This window comes from Oncorhynchus clarkii, chromosome 3 (genome assembly GCF_045791955.1).
Source record: "Oncorhynchus clarkii lewisi isolate Uvic-CL-2024 chromosome 3, UVic_Ocla_1.0, whole genome shotgun sequence".
Taxonomy (NCBI): domain Eukaryota; kingdom Metazoa; phylum Chordata; class Actinopteri; order Salmoniformes; family Salmonidae; genus Oncorhynchus; species Oncorhynchus clarkii.
Window position 1 is genome coordinate 5,843,668 of NC_092149.1, and position 26,237 is coordinate 5,869,904.

The 26,237-nt window shown below is 43.6% G+C and overlaps 1 protein-coding gene across 1 annotated transcript; it reads right to left on the reverse strand.

Annotated features, from left to right (window-relative positions):
• Window positions 1–5,723: 5,723 nt before the first annotated feature.
• On the reverse strand, window positions 5,724–22,472 carry LOC139405585 (tubulin polymerization-promoting protein-like). The gene is made up of 4 exons (XM_071147997.1): window positions 22,444–22,472; window positions 21,849–22,193; window positions 7,896–8,049; window positions 5,724–6,002 (listed from the first exon to the last, which is right to left on the reverse strand). Exons 1-4 carry the CDS (start codon window positions 22,470–22,472, stop codon window positions 5,724–5,726), a joined length of 807 nt encoding a protein of 268 aa, XP_071004098.1.
• Window positions 22,473–26,237: the final 3,765 nt, after the last annotated feature.

Consider the following 26,237-nt stretch of genomic DNA (forward strand, 5'->3'; position numbering starts at 1 on the left):
CACCTTTACACTGTTCCTTACTGACTGTATCCACACCTTTACACTGTTCCTTACTGACTGTATCCACACCTTTACACTGTTCCTTACTGACTGTATCCACACCTTTACACTGTTCCTGACTGACTGTATCCACACCTTTACACTGTTCCTTACTGACTGTATCCACACCTTTACACTGTTCCTGACTGACTGTATCCACACCTTTACACTGTTCCTTACTGACTGTATCCACACCTTTACACTGTTCCTTACTGACTGTATCCACACCTTTACACTGTTCCTTACTGACTGTATCCACACCTTTACACTGTTCCTTACTGACTGTATCCACACCTTTACACTGTTCCTTACTGACTGTATCCACACCTTTACACTGTTCCTTACTGACTGTATCCACACCTTTACACTGTTCCTTACTGACTGTATCCACACCTTTACACTGTTCCTTACTGACTGTATCCACACCTTTACACTGTTCCTTACTGACTGTATCCACACCTTTACACTGTTCCTTACTGACTGTATCCACACCTTTACACTGTTCCTTACTGACTGTATCCACACCTTTACACTGTTCCTGACTGACCACACCTTTACACTGTTCCTGACTGACTGTATCCACACCTTTACACTGTTCCTTACTGACTGTATACACCACACCTTTACACTGTTCCTTACTGACTGTATCCACACCTTTACACTGTTCCTTACTGACTGTATCCACACCTTTACACTGTTCCTTACTGACTGTATCCACACCTTTACACTGTTCCTTACTGACTGTATCCACACCTTTACACTGTTCCTTACTGACTGTATCCACACCTTTACACTGTTCCTTACTGACTGTATCCACACCTTTACACTGTTCCTGACTGACTGTATCCACACCTTTACACTGTTCCTTACTGACTGTATCCACACCTTTACACTGTTCCTTACTGACTGTATCCACACCTTTACACTGTTCCACTGACTGTATCCACACCTTTACACTGTTCCTTACTGACTGTATCCACACCTTTACACTGTTCCTGACTGACTGTTACTGACTGTATCCACACCTGACTGTATCCACTGTTCCTTACTGACTGTATCCACACCTTTACACTGTTCCTTACTGACTGTATCCACACCTTTACACTGTTCCTGACTGACTGTATCCACACCTTTACACTGTTCCTTACTGACTGTATCCACACCTTTACACTGTTCCTTACTGACTGTATCCACACCTTTACACTGTTCCTTACTGACTGTATCCACACCTTTACACTGTTCCTTACTGACTGTATCCACACCTTTACACTGTTCCTTACTGACTGTATCCACACCTTTACACTGCACATTGAATCTCAATATTTATGACTCTAGACATGTTTAAATGATAAAGTATTTATTGTGTTCACGCTGTTTCTGCCTCTGTGTTTATGGAAACTGAAGTGGGGAAATGGCTTCTTCACTAAACACAATGCTGCTTGAGGTCAGTTCTAGCAAGTAAAGCCTGTCTTGGTAGAACATATTGTGGGGATAATATATTATTTTAACATATTAATGAGGAGAGAACAGGCATGGTGTTCATCACAAATGGCACCCTATTCCCTATAAAATTGTATGGAAGGATTCCGTCCAGACGGGATGTAATAACATACAACTGATCCTCTCAATAAGTAATCAGATCAGTAGAGGAGACAACTGATCCTCTCAGTAAGTAATCAGATCAGTAGAGGAGACAACTGATTCTCTCAATAAGTAATCAGATCAGTAGAGGAGACAACTGATCCTCTCAATAAGTAATCAGATCAGTAGAGGAGACAGATCAGTAGAGGAGACAACTGATCCTCTCAATAAGTGATCAGATCAGTAGAGGAGACAGATCAGTAGAGGAGACAACTGATCCTCTCAATAAGTAATCAGATCAGTAGAGGAGACAACTGATCCTCTCAGTAAGTAATCAGATCAGTAGAGGAGACAACTGATCCTCTCAATAAGTAATCAGATCAGTAGAGGAGACAACAATAAGTAATCAGATCCTCTCAATAAGTAATCAGATCAGTAGAGGAGACAGATCAGTAGAGGAGACAACTGATCCTCTCAATAAGTAATCAGATCAGTAGAGGAGACAACTGATCCTCTCAATAAGTAATCAGATCAGTAGAGGAGACAACTGATCCTCTCAATAAGTAATCAGATCAGTAGAGGAGACAACTGATCCTCTCAATAAGTAATCAGATCAGTAGAGGAGACAACTGATCCTCTCAATAAGTAATCAGATCAGTAGGAGACAACTGATCCTCTCAATAAGTAATCAGATCAGTAGAGGAGACAGCTGATCCTCTCAATACGTAATCAGATCAGTAGAGGAGACAACTGATCCTCTCAATAAGTAATCAGATCAGTAGGAGACAACTGATCCTCTCAATAAGTAATCAGATCAGTAGAGGAGACAACTGATCCTCTCAATAAGTAATCAGATCAGTAGAGGAGACAGCTGATCCTCAATAAGTCATCAGATCAGTAGAGGAGACAGCTGATCCTCTCAGTAAGTAATCAGATCAGTAGAGGAGACAGCTGATCCTCAATAAGTCATCAGATCAGTAGAGGAGACAACTGATCCTCTCAGTAAGTAATCAGATCAGTAGAGGAGACAACTGATCCTCTCAATAAGTCATCAGATCAGTAGAGGAGACAACTGATCCTCTCAGTAAGTAATCAGATCAGTAGAGGAGACAACTGATCCTCTCAATAAGTCATCAGATCAGTAGAGGAGACAACATCCTCTCAATAAGTCATCAGATCAGTAGAGGAGACAACTGATCCTCTCAATAAGTCATCAGATCAGTAGAGGAGACAGCTGATCCTCAATAAGTCATCAGATCAGTAGAGGAGACAGCTGATCAACTCAGTAAGTCATCAGATCAGTAGAGGAGACAACATCCTCTCAGTAAGTAATCAGATCAGTAGAGGAGACAACTGATCCTCTCAGTAAGTCATCAGATCAGTAGGAGACAACTGATCCTCTCAATAAGTCATCAGATCAGTAGAGGAGATTAGAAACACACCAATAATTCTTCAGGATGGGGAATTTTTATTTTCAACAATGCTACAAATCATGAACACACAGGTCTCGAGAACAAGAACCAAAACACAAAGCATGCACCAGGTCACAATAATCGTACATTAACAAGTTATTTTTTTGAAAAATAAGAAGGATTTGCTTCTCCACACGAAAAGGTGCACAGTATTTGGCATTAAGCACACAAGACAAATCGTACTAAAGTGATTACGATTCAACTAGTTAACAGGTGTTGATCTCAATCAACGCATGAATTCTTATTGGTCAGCAGAGGATAAGGTAGGGTGGCCAGTATGAAAGCAACAGTTTGTCATTATGCTGGAAAAATATGTCCTACAAAAGTCTACTTCTTTGTTCATCCTCTTCACCTCATACAGTATGTCCATCAAATATCACAGTACTATATTACCCTGCCTTTTGTATTCTGTTGAATGTGTGCCGTAGAAAGTGTCAGGATAACAGTGTTTACACTAAAAAGGTTTCTCTAAAACTTCTTCAAAGACAAGAGTTCAAGGGTCACAAACAATACTGATGAAGTCACTAGTCATATGTACCTACCTACCTGTAGTATCTATGGCATAGGAGTCTTTTTCATTTAGAATGTAAAACCTTCTAGTTTGATGTGCATCCATTTGATACAATTCAAATTGCTGACATTTGATTTTGTAGCCTCATTCTCTTTCATGGAACCAGCCTGATTGCTGGTTCATCATTCTCTTTCATAGTGAACGCAGCGATCAGGCTGGTTCATCATTTCTCTTTCATGGTTCCATTTCATAGTGGACGCAGCGATCAGGCTGGTTCATCATTCTCTTTCATAGTGAACGCAGCGATCAGGCTGGTTCATCATTTCTCTTTCATGGTTCCATTTCATAGTGGACGCAGCGATCAGGCTGGTTCATCATTCTCTTTCATAGTGGACGCAACGATCAGGCTGGTTCATCATTCGCTTTCATAGTGAACGTAACGATCAGGCTGGTTCCACCAAGCTATAGATTTTTTTCTGCATGTACGGTCAATGATATCACCTGATAATGTCACCCAACTCCTTGGCCACAAATGTCCCCTTTGATATTCTTAGTCTAAACATAGTCATTTATAGGATCTCTATGGTCTCTGTACACTCACAATGTAACCACAACTTGGTCCTCCTGTCAAAGTGAAGTTGTTTTAGTTTTAATTCCATTGGTATCACTACTCTGCCAGAACGTAGGAGCAGAGCAAGTCACTATAGCCGAGTCACTAAACACAGCAGTTGAAATGAGACCTCTGAAATATGTCGTCTGTTTCATGTCGTTAATGGTAAAGTAGTAGCATTCCATTACTTCATGCATAAGATACAGCAAGACAAGAGAAACAAACGCAGGTCAGCGTCTTAAATGAAGCCATGCGGCCGCATGTTTAGAAATACACACACTCTTACCACCAATATATTACAACTATAGACATCTGACGGCAGTATCATATCAGTTAAATATTGAAAAATACAAACCTGAACAACCCAGCTCACCTCTTAGTTTCAGAGGTCCAGCTAATACAACCGGACATAGTGTGGAACAAACTGTGGAGCCTTATCAACTTGGTGTGTGTGTGATTTAGATGAATGATTAGAGATAATAATTTCAGGGTCATTTACCTATTATCTTGTTTAATATGTTGGGTGTAAATAATTGATGAGGGTTTCAGGATGAACCAGACAAGACGTGGTCTTAGGATATTAAATAATTCTAGTGTTATTCTTCTCCTTGTGTTGTAAATACATAAAGGTACAGTATCGATATGACTTCACAGAACGTTTAGAAAAGCAAGATTCACAAGGAAGGGAAGTTAAAACTCATATAGATAACAAACTTGATATCTGCCAGTAGAATGAACAAAAATAAAATGTTATCATTCATATGATATTACGTAGCTAAAGACAGGAAGACTCAGAACTTCTACATATCCTGTTCAAAAGGTTTAGTTATTTTAAGAACAATTGAAGGCAAACGATGTTGTCGTCAATATGTGTAAACTATGATGCAGTATAAAGGAGAACAGACAGCCGGTAGATGAAGACTCATACAGCAGACTTCATTGACCAGAGGAAAGGCAGAAAGTTGATATTGAAGATGATTTGATCAATATAACAACCTACCAGTATATCTACTTCACCAGTTTGTGCCAATAGACATTAAACTAACTAAAACGTATGAAATGAAGGATGTTTTTCTTCAACTAAAAAGAGGAAAAGAAGCTATGGCCCATCTAAAGCAAAGTGCAATCTTGTTAAATCATTTGGAAAACCCTTTCTTCCCTCTTGTTTTGTTTTTCTTGGCATGGTGTTATTCATAGTGCTTATAATACATATGTGAAGACGCCTATCATCATGAAGAGGTTTCAAAAAAATGCAGAGCAAAACAGTTGTTTCCCTTGTTGGTTGGTGGGTTCATGTGAACATTTGGCAGTAACTTGCGATCTGTCAGGAATGTACCAGCTGTAAAAATGGATGTAAACAGTTGTCCAGTTCTCACACATAACAAAAAAAGACAGGAACTCAAAACATCCCACTCGCGAAAAGAAAACAAGATGGGTGAGAACATATGAAATCCTATCTTTTTGTTGTGCTTTCATGGAGTTCTTTCTTTAGAAAATTATTATCCTATCTTCACACTGGTTTGGCTCCAGGGGGCCCTCCTCCAGGGGGCCCGGCTCCAGGGGGCCCTCCTCCAGAGTGCCCGGCTCCAGGGGGCCCGGTGGGCTTGGTGACTTTCTTCTCATATGACCCGAGGTGTTTGTATCCTGCGACGTACCCGGATGTGTCCACCATGTCCACGCGACCTGCCTTCCCCTTCCCACGGCCACTCTCGTCAAAGCGCTCCTTGTGTGACCCAGTGAACTTGGTCGTGTCCGTCAGACGAGACACGGTCGGAGAAGCCACCGCTCTCTGTGGACAGAAAGAAAGTTACATAAAAAAATGACATGCATGATGACGACTTGAGTTTGTTCTGAGAATCCATCCCAAATAGCACCCTATGGGCCCTGGTCAAAAGTAGTGCACTACCCTATGGGCCCTGGTCAAAAGTAGTGCACTGTAAAGGGATTAGGGTGCCATTTGGGACACAACCCTGAGTCATACCCAGCAGTTGTTTCTATATACACATCACAGTGGTCACTAGCATCCTGTCCAGGGGGTGTACTGGTACATCAAGATGCCTCACGCTACAGGATCCCTATGGGCCGTTCTGGCTTGGACAAGGTTTACTTACATTGGTCTGAAAGTATTCAGACCCCTTGGCTTTTTCCACATTTTGTGACGTTACAGCCTTATTACAAAATTGATTAAATTGTGTTTTTCCCCTCATCAACCTACTCACAATACTCCATAATGACAAAGCAAAAACTGATTTTTGAAATATCACATTTACATAAGTGTTCAGACCCTTTACTCAGTACTTTGTTGAAGCACCTTTGGCAGCGATTACAGCCTCCAGTCTTCTTGGGTATGACGCTACAAGCTTGGCAGACCTGTATTTGGGGAGTTTCTCCCTTTGTTCTCTGCAGATCCTCTCAAGCTCTGTCAGGTTGGATGGGGAGCGTCGCTGCACAGCTATTTTTAGGTCTTTCCAGAGATGTTCGATCGGGTTCAAGTCCGGGCTCTGGCTGTGCCACTCAAGGCCATTCAGAGACCTGTCCTGAAGCCACTCCTGTGTTGTCTTGGCTGTGTGCTTAGGGTCGTGGCCCTGTTGGAAGGTGTACCTTCTCCCCAGTGTGAGGTCCTGAGTGCTCTGGATCAGGTTTTCATCAAGGATCTCTCTGTACTTTGCTCTGTTCATCTTTCCCTCCATCCTGACTAGTCTCCTGCTGAAAAACATCCCCACAGCATGATGCTGCCACCACCATGCTTCACCGTAGGGATGGTGCCAGGTTTCCTCCTGATGCGATGCTTGGCATTCAGGCCAAAGAGTTCAATGTTGGTTTCATCAGACCAGAGAATCTTGTTGGCCAGAGTCCTTTATGTGCCTTTTGGCAAACTCCAAGCAGGATGTCGTGCCTTTTACTGAGGAGTGGCTTCTGTCTGGCCATTCTACCATAAAAGCCTGATTGGTGGAGTGCTGCAGAGATGGTTGTCCTTCTGGAAGGTTCTCCCATCCCCACAAAGGAACTCTGGAACTCTGTCAGAGTGACCATCTGGTTCTTGTTCCCAGATTGCTCAGTTTGGCTGGGCGTCTAGTTCTAGGAAGAGTCTTGATGGTTCCAAACTTCTTCCATTTAAGAATGATGGGGGCCACTGTGTTCTTGGGGACATTCAATGCTGCAGAATTGTTTTGGTACCCTTCTCCAGATCTATGCCTCTACACAATCCTGTCTCGGAAGCTCTATTGACAATTCCTTCGACCTCATGGCTTGAATTTTGCTCTGACATGTACTGTCAACTGTGGGACCATATATAGACAGGTGTGTGCCTTTTCCAAATCATGTCCAAACAATTGAATTTACCACAGATGGACTCCAAGCAAGTTGTAGAAACATCTCAAGGATCATCAATGGAAACAGGATGCACTGGAGCTCAATTTCAAGTCTCATAGCAAATATATACACACACATTTGCAAACATTTCTAAAAACCTGTTTTTTGCTTTGTCATTATGGGGTATTGTGTGTAGATTGAGGATTTTATTTTAATCCATTTTAGAATAAGTGTAAGGTAACGAAATGTGGAAAAAGTCCATGGGTCTGAATACTTTCTGAATGCACTGGGTCTGTATACGTGTATTCATTCATATCTGTTTTAGCGTCAGTACTATTGGATGTCATTTCCTGCTGCTTTGGGACCTTACCGTGACTCCTTTAATGACCGGTTTCTTCCCCTCAATCATCCTGAAGACCTCCCCCTCCGCCTCCTCTCCCGTTTTCTCCTTGAATCTCTTGCTGGCCAGCTCTCCCACCGCTGCCTTGAACTCGTCAAACGTGATGGTGCGACAGGATTTCTTCCTGAAATGTAGAAACAACCAACCAGCCACTTAGAAATGTCAAAACTACCGATGTCACAGAGTGAAGAGTCTGTGGAACTCAGTGAGAGAATTCTACTGCTGTTGTTGACCTCTGTCTCCATGTTACATCATAAACATGGGGACGTGTGTCCCAAATCACACCCTTTTTCCTATTGAGTACCCTGGTCAAAGGTAGTGCACTATAAAAAGGAATAGGGTGCCATTCGAGACATGATTTGGCTTGTAATTTTAATGCCCCTCATCACAGTTTGAGCGCGTCAAAGGAGAATCGACCACACTGTATACAAAGCCATGAGATAACATCAACATATCAGCTATCTGATGGCCCTGCTGTGTGATAGCATCAACATATCAGCTATCTGATGGCCCTGCTGTGTGATAGCATCAACATATCAGCTATCTGATGGCCCTTCTGTGTGATAACATCAACATATCAGCTATCTGATGGCCCTGCTGTGTGATAACATCAACATATCAGCTATCTGATGGCCCTGCTGTGTGATAGCATCAACATATCAACATGATAACATCAACATATCAGCTATCTGATGGCCCTGCTGTGTGATAACATCAACATGTCAGCTATCTGATGGCCCTGCTGTGTGATAACATCAACATATCAGCTATCTGATGGCCCTGCTGTGTGATAGCATCAACATATCAGCTATCTGATGGCCCTGCTGTGTGATAGCATCAACATATCAGCTATCTGATGGCCCTGCTGTGTGATGGCATCAACATATCAGCTATCTGATGGCCCTTCTGTGTGATAGCATCAACATGTCAGCTATCTGATGGCCCTGCTGTGTGATAACATCAACATATCAGCTATCTGATGGCCCTGCTGTGTGATAACATCAACATATCAGCTATCTGATGGCCCTGCTGTGTGATAACATCAACATATCAGCTATCTGATGGCCCTGCTGTGTGATAGTATCAACATGTCAGCTATCTGATGGCCCTGCTGCGTGATAACATCAACATATCAGCTATCTGATGGCCCTGCTGTGTGATAACATCAACATATCAGCTATCTGATGGCCCTGCTGTGTGATAGTATCAACATGTCAGCTATCTGACATCAACATGTCAGCTATCTGATGGCCCTGCTGTGTGATAGCATCAACATATCAGCTATCTGATGGCCCTGCTGTGTGATGGTGTGCTCTACAGACAGACACGGGAGAAGCACAGGCACTGCCTGGACAGAGACAGACACAGGGAGAAGCATCTTAGGCACTGCCTGGACAGAGACAGACACAGGGAGAAGCATCTTAGGCACTGCCTGGACAGAGACAGACGATGTGTTTATGTGTGAAAGTGAACTTCTCGGCTACAGAGTTTTTAGATTTTCTGGTGTTCCGTGTTCTGCTTTCTACTAGGGCTGTGTCCCAAATGGCACCCTCAAATAGCACCCTATTCCCTAAATGATGCATTACTTTCAACCAGGGTCCAATTGGTACGCAGCCTAGTAGTCATCAACATGATGTCAGGTGTTATTATAGCTCAGCCAATCACATCCACCCCTCCAAGGGGCCATGCGTACGGCTGTTTAAACTGACTATACACCATTCTGCTTCTCCGTTCAGACGTCGTCGTGCATGGTAACACAAATACAAACAACCATTGCTGTGGTGATAAATCTGCTAAACAAAAGGCTGTAAAGCCAAACAGTCTCCCTGGGTAACCTGTTGTCATAGCAACAAGCTACAGTAAACAGGCGTGTTTGGGGTTTATTATTAAATTGACTCCTTCAGTGACTGATTTTGTTTGGGCGATCCGTCAGTGTTGAACAGTTGAGAGCTCCATTCCTCCGTTGCCTGTTCCATGCTGTCTAATGTCAGATGGGACATAGGACTTCCAGCTGGCACGTTGTGTCTGAGGAGAGGAGGAGGAGGAGGAGGAGGAGGAGGAGGAGGAGGAGGAGGAGGAGGAGGGCTCTGTGTCCTCTGGAAACCAATTAAAATGACCCTGTCAGGAGCTTGCTAAGGAATCAGACATATCAAACAGCATCTACAAAGCGTAGGAGTGCCGATTTAGGATCAGTTTGGCCTTTTAGATAACTTCCTTTTTGATTTATTTCACCTTTATTTAACCAGGTAGGCCAGCTGAGAACAAGTTCTCATTTACAACTGAGACCTGGCCAAGATAAAGCAAAGCAGTGCGACACAAACAACAACACAGAGTTACACATGGAATAAACAACAACACAGAGTTACACATGGAATAAACAACAACACAGAGTTACACATGGAATAAACAAACATACACACAATAACACAATAGAAAACGTCTATATACAGTGTGTGCAAATGAGGTAAGATAAGGGAGGTAAGGTAATAAATAGGCCATGGTGGTGAAGTAATTACAATACAGCATTTAAACACTGGAGTGATAGATGTGCAGAAGGTGAATGTGCAAGTAGAGATACTGGGGTGCAAAGGAGCTAAATAAATAAATAACAGTATTTTTATTTTATTTTAACCAGGCAAGTCAGTTAAGACCAAATTCTTATTTTCAATGACCTCAATGATGTGGGTTAACTGCCTGTTCAGGGGCAGAACGACAGATTTGTACCTTGTCAGCTCGGGGGTTTGAACTCGGAACCTTCCGGTTACTAGTCCAACGCTCTAACCACTAGGCTACCCTGTATGGGGATGAGGTAGTTGGATGGGCTATTTACAAATGGGCTATGTGCAGGAGCAGTGATCTGTGAGCTGCTCTAACAAATAAGGACAGGGGGGGACCTGATCCTAGATTAGCACTCCTACACTGTGAAGCTTGACACACAGCTCTGGATCTGTGGTGGGGGCTGGTTGGGACAAATCATTGAGTGGCTAGCCGTTTGGTAAGCCTTTCGGTTCTAGACTGTGCGGATATAGTTGTTATACCGTGTTAAAGATGGGATGGGACTTAACTTTTTTACTTTCTTATGTTTTTACTGGAGAAAAAAAACATCTATCCAGCTGCCTGGCTCACCACAGTAGGGTTGGGGTTGGGGTAGGGAGTAGACACCATAGAACTGAACTACAGCAGGTCCAGCCTGGTCTCATAGACTAGACGTAACATAGTAAAGGTAAATCCGTGACACTCAAATTAGTATAATATGTTGTTTGGTATGGTTACATAAGACAGATGATTACTTAAGGCAAAAATGAAAGTAGGGTGGTTTGGTCGGGGTAGATGGGTGGGTGTATAACGCGAACATCTAGTAACCCAAAGGTTGCGAGTTCGAATCTCATCACCAATAACTTTAGCAACTTTTCAACGACTTACTACTTTTTTGCTACTTTGCAACTACTTAGCATGTTAGCTAACCCTTCCCCTAACCTTAACCCTTTAACCTAACTTTAACCCTAATCCCTAGCCGAGCTAATGTTAGCCAGCTAGCTAAAGTTAGCCACCTATCTAGAATTCGTAGCACATCCTACGTTTTGCAAATTCGATAACATATTGTACACTTTGCACATTTGTAACATATAATAAGAATTGTAACATACACTACACTATTCGGATATTTCAGCCACACCCGTTGCAGACAAGTGTATAAAATCAAGCACACAGCCATGCAATCTCCATATACAAACATGGGCAGTAGAATGGCCTTACTGAAGAGCTCAGTGACATTCAACATGGCGCCGTCATAGGATGCCACCTTTCCAACAAATCAGTTTGTCAAATTTCTGCACTGCTAGAGCTGCAACGGTCAACTGTAAGTGCTGTTATTGTGAAGTGGAAACGTCTAGGAGCAGCAACGGCTCAGCTGCGAAGTGGTAGGCCACACAAGCTCGAAGAACAGGACCGCTGAAGTGCGTAGAGCATAAAAATCATTGGTTAAGTAGGGCTGCAAAGGGTCGGAAACTTTCCGAAAATTTTCCATGGGAAGTCAAGCCCAGGAATTTTGTTTAAATTCATCAAAAAAGTTAGCTTATAACAGTGAACCTTTTTTTGTGGGATACACAAAAGGCAATTCTAGGTCTTGTGGCATATGTTGGTTAAACTATCCCCAATTCAATGGAATTGCAACCCTCTGCATGCACAGCACATTCTGTACAGCTGATTCTCAAGATCTTGCACACTAATGAGATGCTATTGAGCCCACACTACTACGCTGTCTGAGCCAAGGACTACATGCTTTCTGGTAAGTTTTGATTACAATACTGGGTGGGGTGAATATATTTTATATGACATACATATGTTTTGTTAACTAGTAAATAGTAGCCTACAGCAAAGTGTGTTTAAATCATTTCTAACTTCTAACAATTTCTGCTAGTTAGTTTTTGCTACCATGTGGGTTTTAGCTTGCTTGAGCCTGCTAACTAAGGAGTGTTAATTCACCTGTTTCCATAAACATTTATCTTACAAAGGAGTTGTTTAATCTAACTGCTTAACTATTTATCTCTACATGGAATTGTATTTTTGTTTTCTTTTACAAGGAAATGCCACATCTGATGTGTGGAGACATTTCACTGCAGCTAATGTAGAAGGAAAAGCTGTGTACATTTGCAAATACTGTGCCAAATCATACGTGAAGAATGCAACAAAGATGCAGAATCATCTGGCCAAGTGCATAAAGTTCCCTCAGCGCTCACAACAAGCAACATCTGACAAAAGTCCCTCTACTTCTATTTGAGGTGAAAATGATGAATCAGACACCTTATCGATAGCAACAGCTCTTGGTCCTCCTGGAATTAGAAGTTTTGTTGACTCAATGGAGGAACGTAGTCAGAGAAATGCTGATGAATGTCTTGCTCGAGCTGTGTATGCAAACTGGTTCACCTCTGATGCTCACTGGCAATGTGTGTTAGAAGAGATTTCTGAATGTTCTTCGCCCAGCATACACCCCTCCAACCAGACATGCTTTATCTACTAATTTGCTGGATGCAGAGTTCAACAGAGTTCAATTGATGGTCATGCAAATCATAGAGAAAGCAGACTGTTGCAATCATCTCTGATGGGTGGTTGAATGTTCGTGGGCAAGGAATAATTAACTACATCATATCCACCCCTCAACCAGTATTCTACAAGAGCACAGACACAAGGGACGATAGACACACCAGTCTCTACATTTCAGATTTCATCAATGACCTTGGACCACAGAAGGTATTTGCACTGGTGACAGACAATACTGCGAAATATGAAGGCTGCTTGGTCTAAAGTGGAGAAGTCCTACCATGCATTGAATCTGCTCCTCAAGGACATCATGGCACTGAAAACAATGGATACACTCTACAAGAGAGCCAAGGAAATGGTTAGGTATGTGAAGGGTCATCAAGTTATAGCAGCCATCTACCTCACCAAGCAAAGTGTAAGAATAAGACCACCAGATTGAAGCTGCCCAGCAACACCCGTTGGAGTGGTGTTGTCATCATGTTTGACAGTCTCCTGGAGGGGAAGGAGTCTCTCCAAGAAATGGCCATATCACAGTCTGCCGCTAAGGACAGCCCCATCAAGAGGATCCTCCTGGATGGTGTATTTTAGGAGAGAGTGGTAAGCAGCCTGAAACCTGTAGCAGTAGCCATTGCACTGATTGAGAGAGACAATGCCATCCTGTCTGATGTTCAGACTCTGCTTGCAGATGTTAGAGAAGAAATTACGTACTGCCCTGCCAACTTAACTGTTGTTCCAAGCAGAGGAAACTGCAGTTCTGAAATACATCAAAAAGCGTGAAGACTCCTGCCTGAAGCCCACACATGCCACAGTATACATGTTGGACCTCAAGTCTGCTGGCAAGAGCATCCTGTCTGATGCAGAGATCAACAAGGCCTATGGTGTCATCACTACTGTGTCTCACCACCTTGGCCTGGAGGAGGGCAAGGTTCTTGGTAGTCTGGTGAAGTACACTTCCAAGCAAGGGCTTAGGGATGGAGATGCAATATGGCAGTCGTGCCAACATATCTCATCAGCCACCTGGTGGAAGGGACTTTGTGGATCTGAGACCCTTTCCCCTGTTGCCTCCATCATCCTCCAAATTCCACCAACATCAGCCGCCTTAGAGCGCAATTTGTCCTTGTGTTTGGGAACACACTCACCAAAGCACACAACAGGCTGACCAATACAAGGGTTGAAAAATTGGTGGCCATCCGGGCAAATGTGAGGCTTTTTGAGCCTGACAACTAGCCATCCTCAACGAGGTTGGAAAGTGACAGTGGAGATGAGTCTGATGTTCAAGAGGTGGACATTGAGGAGGTCCAGGGAGAAGACATGGAAGCCTGAGAGGAAGACAACCAATGCTTTAGTTTCTAGACTATCATTTTACAGATGTATGTTTCTGAACATTTTTGGTTCAGATGCGATGGATCATTGGGGATCATTCAATATTCCCTTTCTTTTGTTTTTCAGTGAAATCATATCATGTGAAGAGTCAACTAATTTAATTCAAGTTCAATTCGTAACTAAATTATATATACAGTGCCTTGAGAAAGTATTCGGCCCCCTTGAACTTTGCGACCTTTTGCCACATTTCAGGCTTCAAACATAAAGATATAAAACTGTATTTTTTTGTGAAGAATCAACAACAAGTGGGACACAATCATGAAGTGGAACGACATTTATTGGATATTTCAAACTTTTTTTACAAATCAAAAACTGAAAAATTGGGCGTGCAAAATTATTCAGCCCCTTTACTTTCAGTGCAGCAAACTCTCTCCAGAAGTTCAGTGAGGATCTCTGAATGATCCAATGTTGACCTAAATGACTAATGATGATAAATACAATCCACCTGTGTGTAATCAAGTCTCCGTATAAATGCACCTGCACTGTGATAGTCTCAGAGGTCCGTTAAAAGCGCAGAGAGCATCATGAAGAACAAGGAACACACCAGGCAGGTCCGAGATACTGTTGTGAAGAAGTTTAAAGCCGGATTTGGATACAAAAAGATTTCCCAAGCTTTAAATATCCCAAGGAGCACTGTGCAAGCGATAATATTGAAATGGAAGGAGTATCAGACCACTGCAAATCTACCAAGACCTGGCCGTCCCTCTAAACTTTCAGCTCATACAAGGAGAAGACTGATCAGAGATGCAGCCAAGAGGCCCATGATCACTCTGGATGAACTGCAGAGATCTACAGCTGAGGTGGGAGACTCTGTCCATAGGACAACAATCAGTCGTATATTGCACAAATCTGGCCTTTATGGAAGAGTGGCAAGAAGAAAGCCATTTCTTAAAGATATCCATAAAAAGTCTTAAAGTTTGCCACAAGCCACCTGGGAGACACACCAAACATGTGGAAGAAGGTGCTCTGGTCAGATGAAACCAAAATTGAACTTTTTGGCAACAATGCAAAACGTTATGTTTGGCGTAAAAGCAACACAGCTGAACACACCATCCCCACTGTCAAACATGGTGGTGGCAGCATCATGGTTTGGGCCTGCTTTTCTTCAGCAGGGACAGGGAAGATGGTTAAAATTGATGGGAAGATGGATGGAGCCAAATACAGGACCATTCTGGAAGAACCTGATGGAGTCTGCAAAAGACCTGAGACTGGGACGGAGATTTGTCTTCCAACAAGACAATGATCCAAAACATAAAGCAAAATCTACAATGGAATGGTTCAAAAATAAACATATCCAGGTGTTAGAATGGCCAAGTCAAAGTCCAGACCTGAATCCAATCGATAATCTGTGAAAAGAACTGAAAACTGCTGTTCACAAATGCTCTCCATCCAACCTCACTGAGCTCGAGCTGTTTTGCAAGGAGGAATGGGAAAACATTTCAGTCTCTCGATGTGCAAAACTGATAGAGACATACCCCAAGCGACGTACAGCTGTAATCGCAGCAAAAGGTGGCGCTACAAAGTATTAACTTAAGGGGGCTGAATAATTTTGCACGCCCAATTTTTCAGTTTTTGATTTGTTAACAAAGTTTGAAATATCCAATAAATGTCGTTCCACTTCATGATTGTGTCCCACTTGTTGTTGATTCTTCACAAAAAAATACAGTTTTATATCTTTATGTTTGAAGCCTGAAATGTGGCAAAAGGTCGCAAAGTTCAAGGGGGCCGAATACTTTCGCAAGGCACTGTATATATATATATATATATATATGTTTTCTATTAGAAGGATTTAATCATTTGCAATGATGTCTACTTATGATACAGTAAAAGGTTTCTGTTTCTGTCTCCATATGATATGGTAAATATATCCAATGCAAGAAACGAGACGCTACCTCCCCTAATGCATAGTGCCAACTGTAACGTTTAGATGAGGAGGAATAAGGGTTCAGGCTAGGCCCCTTAGTTCCAGTGAAGTGAAATCTTAATGTTATAGCATACAATGACATTCTAGATGATTCTGTGCTTCCAACTTAGTGGCAACAGTTCGGGGAAGGGCCTTTCCTGTTTCAGCATGTTAATGCCACCTAGCCCAAAGTGGTTTGTTGAGATGGTGTGGAAGAACTTGATTGGCCTACACAGAGCCCTGACCTCAACTCCATCCAACACCTTTGGGATGAATTGGAACGCTGACTGCAGGCCAGGACTAATCGCCCAACATCTGCGCCCGACCTCACTAATGCTTTTGTGGCTGAATGGAAGCAAGTCCCTGCAGCAATGTTCCAACTTCTAGTGGAAAGCCTTCCCAGAAGAGTGGAGGCTGTTATAGCAGCAAAGGGGAAACCAACTCCATATTAATGCCCATGATTTTGGAATGAGATAATTCGACAAGCAGGTGTCAACATTATTTTGGTCATGTACTGTAGTGTATCATATGAAATGGGTGATGGACATCCACAAATAATAAATACCATACGAAATGAAACATCATATTAAATGGAGTGTCTCGGCTTTACGTACAGAATAATACAAAATGCTCTGAGTCCAGGTTGTCTAGTCAGTGAGAGGGAAGGATCATCACTGGCATGAAATGGCACGACAACAGAGACTCGTTACATAGGCTATAGCATGAAATGGCACGACAACAGAAACTCGTTACATAGGCTATAGCATGAAATGGCACGACAACAGAGACTCGTTACATAGGCTATAGCATGAAATGGCACGACAACAGAGACTCGTTACATAGGCTATAGCATGAAATGGCACGACAACAGAGACTCGTTACATAGGCTATAGCATGAAATGGCACGACAACAGAGACTCGTTACATAGGCTATAGCATGAAATGGCACGACAACAGAGACTCGTTACATAGGCTATAGCATGGCAGAGAAACCCAGGGGTACAGTAGACAACTTCCCCCCTGAATAAATGTGGATTTAACGAAGCCATATAGTCATCAGACAGTGGCCATAAAGCCGTTGAATTCTTCATGTCCTTGCTAGCGCTGTGTGAGCTCTGACTCTCTGATTAAAAGAAAGGCTCCATCTACATCATGTCTGGCATGGTGGCACGCACGCCTCCCCAGCTCAGCTCTGCTCATGCCTCAGAAACAGCTCAGAACACATTCCCTCCCCCACAAAACTCTGCTCTCTCTCTCTCGCTCTCTCTCTCTCTCTCTCTAGCATATGCACATTCTACTGTAGGCCTACATCACTGCTCTACTGAACACACAACTGACAACAGCAGCCTTCAATTTTTTTTCAGTTTTAAAGCTAATTTCCTGCAAATGTACACATTATGCCATGTAGCTGAGAGAAAATGTTGCAGTTTTAAAGTACATTTCATTTCGGCCGTGGAGCTAGTTTCCTGCATTTTTATACATTTTGCAAATGGCTAATGCCGTGTTTCTTTGTTGCTGAAACATAAAAAACAAAATGAATACTGGAATTCATTGTTTTGTGAATTTTCAGTTGTCAGTGTGGTCGTGAATGAACTGCTCTCTACCCTCCCTCCAGCTACAGCACTGGTCTGTTCTGACGCTGTCTAGCAGAATCATCTCTACTCTCAGGGCTCAGTCAGGATGAAACAAATCACTTCATTAAAGCTTCATACTGGAGCAAACAGCAACCCCCCCCCAAAAAACAAATATGACTACAGTCTGTAAAACAGACTGCCCTGTCCTGTCATTTAGCTTCATGCTTTGTAGATACACCTTCCTTCACCTGCATTTAGAGCACAATGCTCATGATCAACACGATAGACATACACCCCCATGCCTTTCAAAGCATACAGAACATATACCTTAACCATTCAATACCCAACACAGAACATACGAACACAGAACCCCACAACAAGCACGGTTCAGTCAGTGTGTGTTGGGTTGTTATTGAGGTCATTCTACTAGAAATGACCTGGACCCTGTGGCAGTAGAGGATGACGACTGCCTCAGGCATCTGGGGAAACAGCAGAGTGAACAATCCTGCCCCCGGACTGTTACCGAGGGCAACAACCCCCCACAACATGACTGTTACCGAGGGCAACAACCCCCTACAACATGACTGTTACCAAGGGCAACAACATGACTGTTACCGAGGGCAACAACCCCCCACAACATGACTGTTACTGAGGGCAACAACCCCACACAACATGACTGTTACTGAGAGCAACAACACTACACAACATGACTGTTACTGAGGGCAACAACACCACACAACATGACTGTTACTGAGGGCAACAACCCCCCACAACATGACTGTTACTGAGGGCAACAACCCCACACAACATGACGGTTACTGAGGGCAACAACCCCCCACAACATGACTGTTACTGAGGGCAACAACACCACACAACATGACTGTTACTGAGGGCAACAACCCCCCACAACATGACTGTTACTGAGGGCAACAACCCCACACAACATGACTGTTACTGAGGGCAACAACACCACACAACATGACTGTTACTGAGGGCAACAACCCCCCACAACATGACTGTTACTGAGGGCAACAACCCCCCACAACATGACGGTTACTGAGGGCAACAACCCCCCCACAACATGACGGTTACTGAGGGCAACAACACCACACAACATGACTGTTACTGAGGGCAACAACCCCCCACAACATGACTGTTACTGAGGGCAACAACACCACACAACATGACTGTTACTGAGGGCAACAACACCACACAACATGAAGGTTACTGAGGGCAACAACACCACACAACATGACTGTTACTGAGGGCAACAACCCCCCACAACATGACTGTTACTGAGGGCAACAACACCACACAACATGACTGTTACTGAGGGCAACAACACCACACAACATGACTGTTACTGAGGGGTTTTCCTATTCAACTGTTGGGAGTCTATATCGAGTGAGACTTTCTTTCCTTTTATACAGTATATTCTTAGAAAACAGTATTTTATATAGTATTCTATCTCTTGGAATGGAATAGTGTCTATGTCCCATGAATATAATATAGACAGGTAACATAGTATCCTGTGGATACAGAACCTACCTGTGAATGTCATATCTATATCTATTTCTATATCTGTCCCAATGCTGATAGTTTTATATCAACAGACACTGTACATGCCATATTGTCAGGAAGCAGTAGTTAGTATGTGTAATTCAAATTCCAAGTCCATCGATCAGCAAATTGAGCTTGATCTAGATACTGGCACCCTTGTTCCCAGTCCCAGGTCAAACCATCCATCCTACTATCTCTCTGTATCTGTCTGCTTTACATAACTATTATATAACAGGAGGATCCTACTATCTCTCTGTATCTGTCTGCTTTACATACTGTGCCTTGCGAAAGTATTCGGCCCCCTTGAACTTTGCGACCTTTTGCCACATTTCAGGCTTCAAACATAAAGATATAAAACTGTATTTTTTTGTGAAGAATCAACAACAAGTGGGACACAATCATGAAGTGGAACGACATTTATTGGATATTTCAAACCTTTTTAACAAATCAAAAACTGAAAAATTGGGCGTGCAAAATTATTCAGCCCCCTTAAGTTAATACTTTGTAGCGCCACCTTTTGCTGCGATTACAGCTGTAAGTCGCTTGGGGTATGTCTCTATCAGTTTTGCACATCGAGAGACTGACATTTTTCCCATTCCTCCTTGCAAAACAGCTCGAGCTCAGTGAGTTTGGATGGAGAGCATTTGTGAACAGCAGTTTTCAGTTCTTTCCACAGATTCTCGATTGGATTCAGGTCTGGACTTTGACTTGGCCATTCTAACACCTGGATATGTTTATTTTTGAACCATTCCATTGTAGATTTTGCTTTATGTTTTGGATCATTGTCTTGTTGGAAGACAAATCTCCGTCCCAGTTTCAGGTCTTTTGCAGACTCCATCAGGTTCTTCCAGAATGGTCCTGTATTTGGCTCCATCCATCTTCCCATCAATTTTAACCATCTTCCCTGTCCCTGCTGAAGAAAAGCAGGCCCAAACCATGATGCTGCCACCACCATGTTTGACAGTGGGGATGGTGTGTTCAGCTGTGTTGCTTTTACGCCAAACATAACGTCTTGCATTGTTGCCAAAAAGTTCAATTTTGGTTTCATCTGACCAGAGCACCTTCTTCCACATGTTTGGTGTGTCTCCCAGGTGGCTTGTGGCAAACTTTAAACAACACTTTTTATGGATATCTTTAAGAAATGGCTTTCTTCTTGCCACTATTCCATAAAGGCCAGATTTGTGCAATATACGACTGATTGTTGTCCTATGGACAGAGTCTCCCACCTCAGCTGTAGATCTCTGCAGTTCATCCAGAGTGATCATGGGCCTCTTGGCTGCATCTCTGATCAGTCTTCTCCTTGTATGAGCTGAAAGTTTAGAGGGACGGCCAGGTCTTGGTAGATTTGCAGTGGTCTGATACTCCTTCCATTTCAATATTATCGCTTGCACAGTGATCCTTGGGATGTTTAAAGCTTGGGAAATCTTTTTGTATCCAAATCCGGCTTTAAACTTCTTCACAACAGTATCTTGGACCTGCCTGGTGTGTTCCTTGTTCTTCATGATGCTCTCTGCGCTTTTAACGGACCTCTGAGACTATCACAGTGCAGGTGCATTTATACGGAGACTTGATTACACACAGGTGGATTGTATTTATCATCATTAGTCATTTAGGTCAACATTGGATCATTCAGAGATCCTCACTGAACTTCTGGAGAGAGTTTGCTGCACTGAAAGTAAAGGGGCTGAATAATTTTGCACGCCCAATTTTTCAGTTTTTGATTTGTTAACAAAGTTTGAAATATCCAATAAATGCCGTTCCATGCCGTGATTGTGTCCCACTTGTTGTTGATTCTTCACAAAAAAATACAGTTTTATATCTTTATGTTTGAAGCCTGAAATGTGGCAAAAGGTCGCAAAGTTCAAGGGGGCCGAATACTTTCGCAAGGCACTAACTATTATATAACAGGAGGATCCTACTATCTCTCTGTATCTGTCTGCATTACATAACTATTATTTAACAGGAGGATCCTACTATCTCTCTGTAGCTGTCTGCTATACATAACTATTATATAACAGGAGGATCCTACTATCTCTCTGTATCTGTCTGCTTTACATAACTATTATATAACAGGAGGGTCCTACTAATGGATCTCTACCAGTCATCCCTTTATACTGAGACAACAGTTGATTCAATGAAATGCATTTCACCATTACAATGAGGATGAAAGAAACAGAAAGGAAGATAACTCAACTCAACTCCACTCCACTCCTCTCCTCTCCTCTTCTCCCCCCTCTCCTCTTCTCCCCCCTCTCCTCTTCTCCCCCCTCTCCTCTCTCCTCCCCTCTCCTCTCTCCTCCCCTCTCCTCTCCTCCCTACACTCTCCTCGCTCTCCTCTCCTCCCTACACTCTCCTCCCTTCCCGTCAAAAGTAGTGCACTATTTAGGGAATGGGGTGCCATTGGCGCTGCAAGATTTCTACTACGCCATTTGGGACACAGCCTACTAGAAAAGATTTCCTTACTTGACTTTAGTGAAGACGATGTCCACGTCCGTGAGGGTGACAGTTTTTCCGTCGATGACGCCACAGTCCTTGCACAGCTTGGACCAGTTCTTGCCATGCATGTCCTTTCCTGTGGCACGTGTATCGCCGTGGATGGCGAAGCGCCGGAACGACTCCTCCAGTGCGGTTATCTCCACGGGCGTCCGCGACCCTGCCCCACCCTCGCTGGTCCCGTTGGACTCGGAGGAAAGCCTTTTGGAGGCCCGGTCCTTGGACTGCTGTTCGCTGGGCGGCCGCAGGGGAGTGGAGGAGATTGGAGAGTTGGAGTGCTTGGCCGTCTGAACTGTAAAATCTGCCATGCTGTCTCTGAGGAAGAGGAAAGAGACAGACACTATTATCTGAAGAGCCAGGATGTGTGGTTTTCCTGTTTATGTGAAACAGATTTACATACTGTACATGAGTTAAGTATGTGGGACATAATATCTCCTGTGTTAAACCACTGTGTTAGTACAGGTGGACTGGGACATAATGCCAGCTCTGTGTCTCCTGTGTTAAACCACTGTGTTAGTACAGGTGAACTGGGACATAATACCAGCTCTGTTTCCTGTGTTAGTACACTGTGTTAGTACAGGTGGACTGGGACATAATACCAGCTCTGTGTCTCCTGTGTTAAACCACTGTGTTAGTACAGGTGGACTGGGACATAACAGGTCTGGAGCAGAAAAGGGGAATTCTCATCTCTACTGCATCATGCTGTGATCCTGACTGTAGGTGAAGGAGATGACTGTAGGTCAAGGAGATGACTGTAGGCGAAGGAGATGACTGAAGGCGAAGGAGATGACTGTAGGCGAAGGAGATGACTGAAGGAGATGACAGTAGGTCAAGGAGATGACTGTAGGCGAAGGAGATGACTGTAGGCGAAGGAGATGACTGAAGGAGATGACAGTAGGTCAAGGAGATGACTGTAGGTCAAGGAGATGACTGTAGGTCAAGGAGATGACTGTAGGTCAAGGAGATGACTGTAGGTCAAAGAGATGACTGTAGGTCAAAGAGATGACTGTAGGTCAAGGAGATGACTGTAGGTCAAGGAGATGACTGTAGGCGAAGGAGATGACTGTAGGTCAAGGAGATGACTGTAGGTCAAGGAGATGACTGTAGGTCAAGGAGATGACTGTAGGTCAAGGAGATGACTGTAGGTCAAGGAGATGATTGTAGGTCAAGGAGATGATTGTAGGTCAAGGAGATGACTGTAGGTCAAGGAGATGACTGTAGGTCAAGGAGATGACAATGGGTGAAGGAGATGACTGTAGGTGAATGAGATGATTGTAGGTGAAGGAGATGACTGTAGGTGAAGGAGATGACTGTAGGTGAAGGAGATGACTGTAGGCGAAGGAGATGACTGTAGGCGAAGGAGATGACTGTAGGTGAAGGAGATGACTGTAGGTGAAGGAGATGACTGTAGGTGAAGGAGATGACTGTAGGCGAAGGAGATGACTGTAGGCGAAGGAGATGACTGTAGGTGAAGGAGACGACAATGGGTGAAGGAGATGACTGTAGGTGAAGGAGATGACTGTAGGTGAAGGAGATGACTGTAGGTGAAGGAGATGACTGTAGGCGAAGGAGATGACTGTAGGCGAAGGAGATGACTGTAGGTCAATGAGATGACTGTAGGTCAAGGAGATGACTGTAGGTCAAGGAGATGACTGTAGGAGAAGGAGATGACGGTAGGTCAAGGAGATGACTGTAGGTCAAGGAGATGACTGTAGGTCAAGGAGATGACTGTAGGTCAAGGAGATGACTGTAGGTCAAGGAGATGACTGTAGGTCAAAGAGATGACTGTAGGTCAAAGAGATGACTGTAGGTGAAAGAGATGACTGTAGGTCAAGGAGATGACTGTAGGCGAAGGAGATGACTGTAGGTGAAGGAGATGACTGTAGGTGAATGAGATGATTGTAGGTGAAGGAGATGACTGTAGGTGAAGGAGATGACTGTAGGCGAAGGAGATGACTGTAGGCGAAGGAGATGACTGTAGGTGAAGGAGACGACAATGGGTGAAGGAGATGACTGTAGGTGAAGGAGATGACAGTAGGTCAAGGAGATGACTGTAGGTCAAGGAGATGACTGTAGGTCAAGGAGATGACTGTAGGTCAAGGAGATGACTGTAGGTCAAAGAGATGACTGTAGGTCAAAGAGATGACTGTAGGTCAAGGAGATGACTGTAGGTCAAGGAGATGACTGTAGGCGAAGGAGATGACTGTAGGTCAAGGAGATGACTGTAGGTCAAGGAGATGACTGTAGGTCAAGGAGATGACTGTAGGTCAAGGAGATGATTGTAGGTCAAGGAGATGATTGTAGGTCAAGGAGATGACTGTAGGTCAAGGAGATGACTGTAGGTCAAGGAGATGACAATGGGTGAAGGAGATGACTGTAGGTGAATGAGATGATTGTAGGTGAAGGAGATGACTGTAGGTGAAGGAGATGACTGTAGGTGAAGGAGATGACTGTAGGTGAAGGAGATGACTGTAGGCGAAGGAGATGACTGTAGGCGAAGGAGATGACTGTAGGTGAAGGAGATGACTGTAGGTGAAGGAGATGACTGTAGGTGAAGGAGATGACTGTAGGCGAAGGAGATGACTGTAGGCGAAGGAGATGACTGTAGGTGAAGGAGATGACAATGGGTGAAGGAGATGACTGTAGGTGAAGGAGATGACTGTAGGTGAAGGAGATGACTGTAGGTGAAGGAGTTGACTGTAGGCGAAGGAGATGACTGTAGGCGAAGGAGATGACTGTAGGTCAATGAGATGACTGTAGGTCAAGGAGATGACTGTAGGTCAAGGAGATGACTGTAGGAGAAGGAGATGACGGTAGGTCAAGGAGATGACTGTAGGTCAAGGAGATGACTGTAGGTCAAGGAGATGACTGTAGGTCAAGGAGATGACTGTAGGTCAAGGAGATGACTGTAGGCGAAGGAGATGACTGTAGGTGAAGGAGATGACTGTAGGTGAAGGAGGTGACTGTAGGTCAAGGAGATGACTGTAGGAGAAGGAGATGACTGTAGGCGAAGGAGGTGACTGTAGGTGAAGGAGATGACTGTAGGTGAAGGAGATGACTGTAGGAGAAGGAGATGACTGTAGGTGAAGGAGATGACTGTAGGTGAAGGAGATGACTGTAGGTGAAGGAGATGACTGTAGGTGAAGGAGATGACTGTAGGTGAAGGAGGTGACGGTAGGCGAAGGAGGTGACTGTAGGCGAAGGAGATGACTGCCAAAAGATAGAATTTGTAGATAATTGGCCCTCTTTCTGGGACTCACCCACAAACAGGACCAAGCCTGACCTGCTGAGGAGTGACGGACTCCATCCTAGCTGGAGGGGTGCTCTCATTTTATCTACCAACATAGACAGGGCTCTAACTCCTCTAGCTCCACAATGAAATAGGGTGCAGGCCAGGCAGCAGGCTGTTAGTCAGCCTGCCAGCATAGTGGAGTCTGCCACTAGCACAGTCAGTGTAGTCAGCTCAGCTATCACCATTGAGACCGTGTCTGTGCCTCGACCTAGGTTGGGCAAAACTAAACATGGCGGTGTTCGCCTTAGCAATCTCACTAGGATAATTTACGATAGCAAATTTCAATTTACAAAAAAAAAAATGACGTTTTCGTCTTTTGAGCTTCTAGTCATGAAATCTATGCAGCCTACTCAATCACTTTTTATAGCTACTGTTTACAGGCCTCCTGGGCCATATACAGCGTTCCTCACTGAGTTCCCTGAATTCCTATCGGACCTTGTAGTCATAGCAGATAATATTCTAATCTTTGGTGACTTTAATATTCACATGGAAAAGTCCACAGACCCACTCCAAAAGGCTTTCGGAGCCATCATCGACTCAGTGGGTTTTGTCCAACATGTCTCTGGACCCACTCACTGTCACAGTCATACGCTGGACCTAGTTTTGTCCCATGGAATAAATGTTGTGGATCTTAATGTTTTTCCTCATAATCCTGGACTATCGGACCACCATTTTATTACGTTTGCAATTGCAACAAATAATCTGCTCAGACCCCAACCAAGGATCATCAAAAGTCGTACTATAAATTCACAGACAGCACAAAGATTCCTTGATGTCCTTCCAGATTCCCTCTGTCTACCCAAGGACGCCAGAGGACAAAAATCAGTTAACCACCTAACTGAGGAACTCAATTTAACCTTGCGCAATACCCTAGATGCAGTTGCACCCCTAAAAACAAAAAACATTTCTCATAAGAAACTAGCTCCCTGGTACACAGAAAATACCAGAGCTCTGAAGCAAGCTTCCAGAAAATTGGAACGGAAATGGCGCCACACCAAACTGGAAGTCTTCCGACTAGCTTGGAAAGACAGTACCGTGCAGTACCGAAGAGCCCTTGCTGCTGCTCG

Bases quoted from the DNA above. Each gene is read 5' to 3' on its own strand.
- LOC139405585 (XM_071147997.1), bottom strand. From the start codon at position 22,472: ATGTCCCAGTCCACCTGTACTAACACAGT. The intron at 22,194-22,443 runs GTACTAACACAG...CCTCTTCCTCAG, and splicing joins TCCACCTGTACTAACACAGT to AGACAGCATGGCAGATTTTA. The intron at 6,003-7,895 runs GTAAGGTCCCAA...TTCTGTCCACAG, and splicing joins CGGTCATTAAAGGAGTCACG to AGAGCGGTGGCTTCTCCGAC.